The sequence below is a fragment of the Xenopus laevis genome, chromosome 8S (assembly GCF_017654675.1).
Source record: "Xenopus laevis strain J_2021 chromosome 8S, Xenopus_laevis_v10.1, whole genome shotgun sequence".
Lineage (NCBI taxonomy): Eukaryota > Metazoa > Chordata > Amphibia > Anura > Pipidae > Xenopus > Xenopus laevis.
The window spans coordinates 84434539-84443243 of NC_054386.1; the positions used below are offsets into that span (position 1 = coordinate 84434539).

Consider the following 8705-nt stretch of genomic DNA (forward strand, 5'->3'; position numbering starts at 1 on the left):
TCAATAATTAGTAGTAATTAGTTATTATCTCAGTATATGGAATTCAAATTAAAGCATGGCAGTCTTCTACCGATAGGAATGTTCAATCATTTTTACATGGCGTATCAACCTTTTAGACATCTTTTCTCTTAATTTGCAGGAGACCAGCTCCTAAGTGCCCATGTCTTCTTTGAAAATGTCAAATATGAAGATGCTTTAAAAATACTTCAGTGCGTGGAACCTTACAAAGTCTCATTTTGCCTTAAACGGGCTGTACAGTCCTCAGGTTTCACAGTGTCGCCTACATCCGGAAGTGTAGAAGTCAAGGGTCCAAAGACCAAGATGCCCAAAATGGTATGCAGAGGAATCTTTCCCAGCTAGTAGACTCTTAAATCATGATTGTGATTCTTTTAGAGGAGTTAGAAAATGTTTTTCTCCTCAGCTGAAGTGGGACGCTCTACATTTATCTAGGACTAGGTAGTCAGTGGCCCTGCTAATAAGCTACATTTCTACCTCTCAAATTGTAGCCAACATCAGTCCTTTTCTTGGATTTGTATTTGGCACAGAAAACGATATGTAGAGCATTCCAGGGCTGTATTTACCATACAGGCAACCAAGGAACCCATTCAAAGAAAGTAGAAGTCAAAAGTAATTCCATCTTATTATATATATATATATATATATATATATATATATATATATATATATATATATATATATATATATATATATATATATATCCAACTATATTCAGGTGATCCCACTGGTGTCTAATAAAAGGGCAGCCAATTTTGGGAGTTTTACTTTGAAAGCAGCAAGTAAGTTGCAGGTAAAACTTAGTCCCTTTGTAAAATGTATAATTAAGCAATAGAATTCTTAATGAATCCGATGAAAATTGAGCGTAGGACTGGCCAGATATGGGATGAGTTTGACGTAGTTGGCCAGCTTAAATATATTGCAATATATGGACAAACAATCCCTGTTTTGTTTAAAGGGTAAGGCATTTTTCAGTAGCAGTATGCACAAAATGTCTCAATGTCTTAAATATATTGACAATGGTTTGAGTGCTGAGGACTCTTGTAATTGTCTATATATATATATATATATATATATATATATGGTATATTTTATCTTCAAAGATAAATTAGTGCATTTTTTATATATTGTCTCTGCAAAAACAAAAGAGATGAGTCTAAAGTTTAAAAAAAATGTATACCCCAGTATACATGCTTTAGTTAAAACATTACATTCTACGTGTTTTACTTTGTCATTGTGAATCGGAGATGACATACTTATCAGAGGAATATAAGACAGAATATTATTATTATTATCTACTAATGATATATTTTCAAGCAAATAGAATACAACATTTGTTTATAAATCTGTTATATATTCCCTTTATTCATGATGCGACAGAGCAATTAGCTACGTAGACAGACAAATGCACACACAGGCAATCTTTGATTCTCTATCTACTAATATTGCTTTTTTATGCTTGAATTTTTTTTCAAGCTACAAACTCAGCTGTGACTTTATGTCTTCTCAGACTGTTAAAAGCCTCACATCAATGAAAAAGAAAAAGAAGAAAGAGCCAAGTCAAGTAGAGGGCTATGAAGATGTCTCCTTAGAAGCCCACAAAGATTCAGAAATATCTGTCGGTAGTATGGATATTCCACCTGTCGATGTGGAGTTTTCATTTCCCAAGTTTTCAAAGTTGATAAAAGCCAAAAGTTCAGTGGAGACTACCACTGACATCAAAAGTGCAGAAGTTTCCACTAAGGTACCTGCTGCAGAAGAAAAAAGAGTGAAGATAAAGTTCCCTAGACTCAGAGTGAAAGATGCAGCTGCTGGGGTCAAGGTGACATCAACAAAAGCCAGTACTGAAGTAGAAGTAAAAGAAAAGGAGGCATCTACATTTGGAATTTCTGTTCCTAAAATTAAGAAGCCAAACGTGGATGTGGTGGCGCCAAAGACAGAAGTGGAACTTTCTCCACCAAAACTGGAAATTGAAACCAAGGAAGTAAAAATAATTAAGGCTCCACAAGTTGAAATAGATATACCATTGTCCTCAATAAAGGCTGAAACCTCAGATATTTCTGCCACAGAAAGTGTGAAAATGTCTATATTGAGCACCACAGCTAGAATTCCAGATGTTGAAATTAAAGTGCCGACATCTCAAGTTGAAGTTGAAGTTGAAACTTTTACAGGCAAGCTTAGCATGCCCCAAATTTCAAATATTGACAAATGTTTACCTAGTCTTGAAAAGGAATCCTATGTGGCTGTTGAGGGAGTATCCAAGACAGAAATAAAACTTCCTTCTGTTGAAATAGCTGCGCCAAAGCTTGATGATTTGAGCCTGTCTAAAGCTGAAGGCAAAGCTGAAGCTGAGCCTTCTGATTCAGGTAAAATATTTAAAATCAAAATCCCACATTTAAGTCTGCCATCAAAATCTCCTGAGGATGGTTTGGAGATCAAAAAACACGTTGCCAAGAAAACATCTGAAGACACATTTAAAATGCCTTCTATGAAGTCTCCAGAAATTGGTGTTAGTGTATCAAGAGGAAAAGTCGAAGGGGATATTTCAGAGAAGAAAGTCGTTATGAAATTACCTTCTATAGACATTTCTGCTCCTGAGGTGGACTTTGATATAAACATTCCTAAAGGAAAATTGGATTCAGAGATCTCCATTGAACTGGATGCTGCAGGAATGAAGGTCAGAGAAGCATATGCCGAATCTCCCAAACTCAAAACTGGAAAACTGCAGACTGATATTGAAACAGAGACAACTGAATCAGAAAGTTCATTTGAAATTCCAGATGTCACACTAAAAATGCCTAAGATAGGCATTCCTTTGCTGGGAACAAAGGCAGAAACTGAAACACCTCATGTGGAAGTAAAAACAGGAAAAATTACTGGGGAGAGTCCAGATATCAAACTGAAAGGACCAAAAATGAAATTACCTAGTTTTGGAATATCTCTGTCCAAAGAAAAATTGGACTTATCTTTTCCTGAAAAGGATGCATCAGAGAAAACAACTGAAACAGATGGAAAACCAAAAATCCCTTTAATTAAGGTGCCATCTGTGGATATATCTTTACCTAAAGTCCCAGATATTCAATTAGTGAAACATGAAGTTACTCTACCTTCACTCAAAGCAGATAAAAAGGCTGAGATGGGGGTTGGCGACTTGCAGTTAAAAATGCCAAAAGTATCCTTACCTAAATTTGACCTGTCAGCAAAGGTTGAAAAAGCTCTGGGATCTTCTCCAAAAGTGGAAAAGCATGATAAAAAGACAGAAACAAAGATTGCAGATTTCGACCTAGACACGAAGGGAGACAAAATGACATTCCCAAAGGTAGATATTTCTCTTCCTAAGATAAAGGCTGAGGACTTGGACATTCTTTCCCTAAAAGCAGATACTGACATTTCAGTAGACCAATCAAAATTAGGAATGAAAATCCCTAAAGTAGTATATGATGCAATAGCATTTAATGCAGAATCAAAAGTTGGGATCATTTCCGTTAAAGTACCTGATCTTGAGATAGTTGCACCTAGAGTTGATGTTGATTTAACAATGCCAAAAGTCAAAGCTGAAGCTTCAGAGTGTCTTAGTAAAGAACCAGAGTGTGACTTGCAGCTGCCAAAGTTAAATCTCCCTAAGCTTAGTGATGTAGCAAAAGATATGGCTGTTGAACTCGATGTACCAAAAATAACAGGTGATGTCTCCTCCTCACAATTTGCTGCTCATTTGAAGGGGGCTGAACTGGAGGAAAGGGATGTGAGTGGTACAGGTGCAAAGATTAGCCTACCTAAAGCTTTATTAGGATTTGGAAAATCCACAGAGGATCGCGCTTTGGAAATAACTAGTGTTGAATTTAAGGAAAAGACAGATCTAAAAATCCATAAAGTAAAAACAGAAGCACAGACAACAGACGCCAAAATCAAACTGCCCTCTGTTCAATTACCTTCTGTAGAAGTCACTGCACCTATATTTCCTGATGTTGATATTGATGCAAGTATACCAGAGGTTGCTATAGAGGCACAGAGTACAGAGGACAGAACAGCAGCAGTCCCTAGTGAGAAAGATGTAAAATCAAAGTCCACAAAATTTTCATTTCACAAATTTGGACTCTCTGGACCCAAAATTAAAAAAGGTATAGAGGTAGAGACCAAAACCTCACATTTGGAAGGAGAAACAGAAATGCCATTAAAGGGACCAAGAATGAAAATGCCTAAATTTGGAATCACTTTTCCAAAAGCAAAGCATGATCTAGACAAGGATGTTGCTAAATCAAGCAAAAAGAAAGCAGATATCTCAGTCTGCCAAGATGATGACTCATCTGGAGAGAAGATAAAACTTCCATCAGTAAAACTTCCTTCTGTCGACATTTTGGCTCCAAAACTAGAAGCTGATATTGGAGTTTCAAAGGAGGATGTGCCTCTTGTTACAGACAAACCAGCTGATATTAGTACTGACATCCCAGATGTTAAGCTTAACCTTCCCAAATTTTCACTGCCCAAATTTGGCAGCAAGAACAAAGGAGGTGAAATGGATTTTGAAATGGAAAGTTCTACATCAGGAGTGAAGTTGTCACAACCAAAATCATCTGTTAAAGTTTCTAGAGGTGATATTGATGGAACCACTGGTGATAAAACAGGAAAAGAGCTTAAAACAAAGAAGCCAGCATTTAAACTGCCTTCTATCGGAATATCAAAAAAAGAAACTGGCATAGCAGATGCTAACCTAGAGGTGGTTCTTCCTGAATGTAAAATTCAAAAGTCAAAAGAGCCTGGGAAAGAATCAAAAATAGAGACAGATTCTAAGGAAACTGATGGGAAAACAACTTTCATTAAAATGCCAACATTTAAAATGTCTCCTAAGATTAAATCACATGATGTCAGCCTTGGTATGAAAGGTTCAAAAGAGGATCTCCATCTACCTGACGTTCATGTGAAAGTTCCCCATGTTGCATTGCCTTCCATTGGGATAAAAAGTGATAAATCAGCTGATGTCCCACTAATAAAATCAGAGGCAAAAGTAAGAGAATGGGTTCAAGAGCAAGAAATTTGTTTAACAGAAAAAATAAAAATGCCTTCATTGGAAGTCTCAGCCCCCCAGGAAATTCAATCACTGCAAATTTCTCTTCCACATGTTATAGGAGATGTTTGCACCTCTTCACCAAAAATAGAAGCTGATGTTTCAGATACATTGACAAAAGCACATGAAGGAGATATGAATTTACCTAAACTGACCACATTCAATGTTCCTGCCCCAAGTGTCAAGTTAGATATCAGTTTGCCTAAAACTTTAGAACACAAACCTGATCTTGCTCTGGAAAAATCAGAAATGAAATTAAAAATTCCAAAAGTTGAATTACCAAAGCTTGGGGAGTATGAGCAAGATGTGTCTGAAACAGATGGAAAGCTGAAAATCAAAATGCCTCATGTTGACATCTCCTTGCCTAAAATCAAAGCAGATGAAGAAGACATACCATTCATAGAAGGAGAGCTGAAAATACATGGGTCTGATTTTGAGGTAAGGTCCAAAGATGAAACTTTCAGTCTACCGTCTGTAGAGTTACCAAAAATGTCTACTCCTAAAATTCGAGCTCCAGAACTTGAGCTGGATATTAGCCTAAGCAAGGAAGGCGACAGAAATGCTGAGATAAGTAGCCCCGAAGGCAGACCATCTGAGCTAAAATTCAAAATGCCAAAAATTAAACTGCCCAAATTTAGTGGTTCCACTGATATTGATGATGAACCTGCCAAAACAGATGTCAAAACCTCCAAAACAGAGGAAAGTACAGATTCTGGGATTACAGGCTTCAAGCTGAAACTGCCTAAACTGCATGTGGGTTCTCTCAGAGCAAAAGGAGGGGATGAAGTGTCTGTTGAAATGGAAGGTAAAAACAAAATAATCAAGAAAGGAGATACAAAGGCTACAGATTCCGAAGATTCAGAAGATAGTAAAGGGTTTAAAATCAAGATGCCTGCATTTGGTATTTCTAAGGAAAGCACAGCTGCTTGCACAGAATCATTGCACCCAGCACCAGATGGAGCTGAAGTAAAGTTTAAAATGCCTAAAGTCAATATTCCTGATGTTGGATTTTCAGGAGGTGAAGCAGGGGGCAATGAAACAACCTTGGAAAAGGAATCTAAATCAACCACTGTTGAAAATTTAGAAATAGATTTGGGTCTGAAGATTCCAAAAATAAAGATGCCATCTTTTGGCATGTCAGGTCGAAAAGTAGATGATCACATGAGTATGTCCCTTGAAGAGGACAAACAAGCCAATAAATCTTTGTTTAAGGTGCCAGATCTAGAAATATCCACAACGATGAAAGCACATGCAGAATATGACGTGGATGGATCACTGGAGCACAATCTTTCTAAGGAGAAAGAAATAATTACTAAGAAAAAACTTAGTAAGAAAATCATTGACGAGTTGGCTGAAGAGGATTCTGGGAAAAAATACAAAGTAAAATTGCCCAAATTTGCGATCAATTTACCTAAAGCTGTTCAAGGTGATATTGAAATTTCAGCACCTAGATTAAAATCAGAGGGCGAAGAGTCTGAAGAAAGTCTGAAAAGTTTAGAAAGTCAAATAGAAAAAAAGGTCAAAAAAACGATTTTCTCAGTGGGAAAAACCAAAGAGAAAAATGTTGGTCTCCCTATGCCAGATGCAGGAGAAGGAGATGGTCCAGAAATGAAAATGAAAATGCCAAAAATAAAGATGAAGCCTTCTTTTGGAATGTCACGAGGTAAAGCCAAAGGGAATGAAGTAAATGGAGAGTTTGATGGTTCTGCAAAGGAAGATACTGATATTAGCCATGATGGAACCACAAAGTCTTCAAAGCTAAAGTTTCCCAAGTTAGGATTTTCTTCCAACAAAACAAACTCTGCTGACGTTCATATTAATGGCCTGAATGGTGAAACTGATGCGACAGCACCAAATGGAGCACAGGATGGTATGGTGAAAATTGGAAAAATAAAGTTACCAAAGGTTGAATTTTCCTCACCTCATAAAGTTAAGGAAACAGATGGTGAAATGAGCCTAAAGTTGGTCAAAGCAGAAGAGTCTGATTCCAAAGAGGAGGGCAAAGAAAATATACTCACAACCAAATTTAAATCACCTAAAATAACCTTTTCTGGGTTCAAAAAGAAAGACAAAGGGGAGGAACATCAGCTCAGTTCTCACACAAGAACAGAATTGGCAACAGTTGAAAATATTAAGGAAGGAGAAGGAAAAAACGGTAAATCTAAAATTTCACTGGGTTTCCTTTCAGGCAGATCTAAAGGTGAATACACAGTGGACAATAGTGGAATAGAGAAGGGATCCGTGGGGGAGGCCAAAGAAAAATCACTCAAGTACAACTTGCCTAAATTATCTCTGAGCTCCAAAGCAGGAACAGAGGTAGAAGTTACAACTGAAACTCATGAAATTGTTGATGAAAGTTCTCAAGAAGGTCTAAAAATCTCCCTACCAAAGGTGGCCTTTACTGCTCAAGATGAAGAACAGACAGTAGAAGAAGAGGTGACTGGGGGAATTCTGAAAATTACAAAGATAAAGCAAATTAAGACAGAGACAGTGACAGAAAAAACTCTGACCTTATGAACAAGTGTTAACAGGTCAGGACTTGATATAACAGTGTTGCATTGTCACTGGCAGACAACAGATAATTTCTGCTCTAACATATTTTGTATAATTTTCCAGCATTACCCAGTAGCAGGACTAAAAGCAAATCCAATTCTGTACATGTATGTGTTTCAGAGAGCTTCAACAATTAAACATGCTGGTCAGAAAATACATCAGAATTAAAACACAGAGCAAATGTTTTTGGAGACAATAGTTCACCTGGGAAATGCTATCCATGGCAATACATATAGGTGTAAAATGAAATTGTAATTCATATATGTGAGTGAGTATATATATATATTTTCATATACATACACACAATTCGTATTAATATTGAGGGCAATGTCACTACTAAAGTACAAAAATCAATGATGGCAACAATCTCTGACCCTGATTGTAGCCTGTGCATAAACATAACAGCAAAGGAACCAAAAGAGTTTCCGTAACATAAGCCAACCCATGAACTGTTCATATAGGCAAGGTTAAACTGTGGTACAAAGGGTTTCTAACAAATTTTGCCTGGCTGTGTGCATTTGTGCTGATTTTATAATTCGATTTGTTGCTTATCTTTACGTACACTACAGTATATATAATTATCTGTTAGGACTCATTCCACTCCGTTGTTGTGCATTGTTATGTATTTAAATATTGAAGTTAAAGGGGAACTATCACGAAAATGAAAATGTTATATTAGCTTCAGCATACTGAAATAAGAAACTTTCTAAATACAATCAATTAAAAATTCTGTACCGTTTCTGAAATAATCAAGTTTATGTTCACTATCCCTCTCTCAGCATCTGTTTCTCTTTATTCTGTCTTCATTCAGGAGTTGAGTGTCAGATGAATGATCCAATATATCTTATAGGGGGGCTCCTTTTGCCTAGAAGATGTATTAGAGCTCACTTTATTAAAATCTCCACATATCCTGTCTCTCTACATGCAGAATTTGTGCAAAAGGCAGTTATTTTGTTAGATTTTGTTTGTACTTAAATCAGTTATTTGAATGAGCTATAATTCGTCTGCTAGGAAAGGAAGCCCCCCCTGTAAGATATATTGGATCTAACTGTCAATGACTATCTGACGCCCAACT

At 36.7% G+C, this 8705-nt stretch overlaps 1 protein-coding gene across 3 annotated transcripts in view; it reads left to right on the top strand.

Moving 5' to 3' along the window:
- The window catches only part of prx.S (periaxin S homeolog), a 30192-nt gene extending 21869 nt beyond the window's left edge, over positions 1-8323 (top strand). For all 3 annotated transcript variants that reach the window (XM_041575306.1, XM_018233309.2, XM_041575305.1), the window contains 2 exons: positions 140-333; positions 1526-8323. In XM_041575306.1, the coding sequence (XP_041431240.1) occupies positions 140-333; positions 1526-7594 (6263 nt within the window). In that variant the 3' untranslated portion in view covers positions 7595-8323. The remainder of the gene's footprint in view (positions 1-139; positions 334-1525) is intronic.
- The last annotated feature ends 382 nt before the right edge of the window (positions 8324-8705 follow it).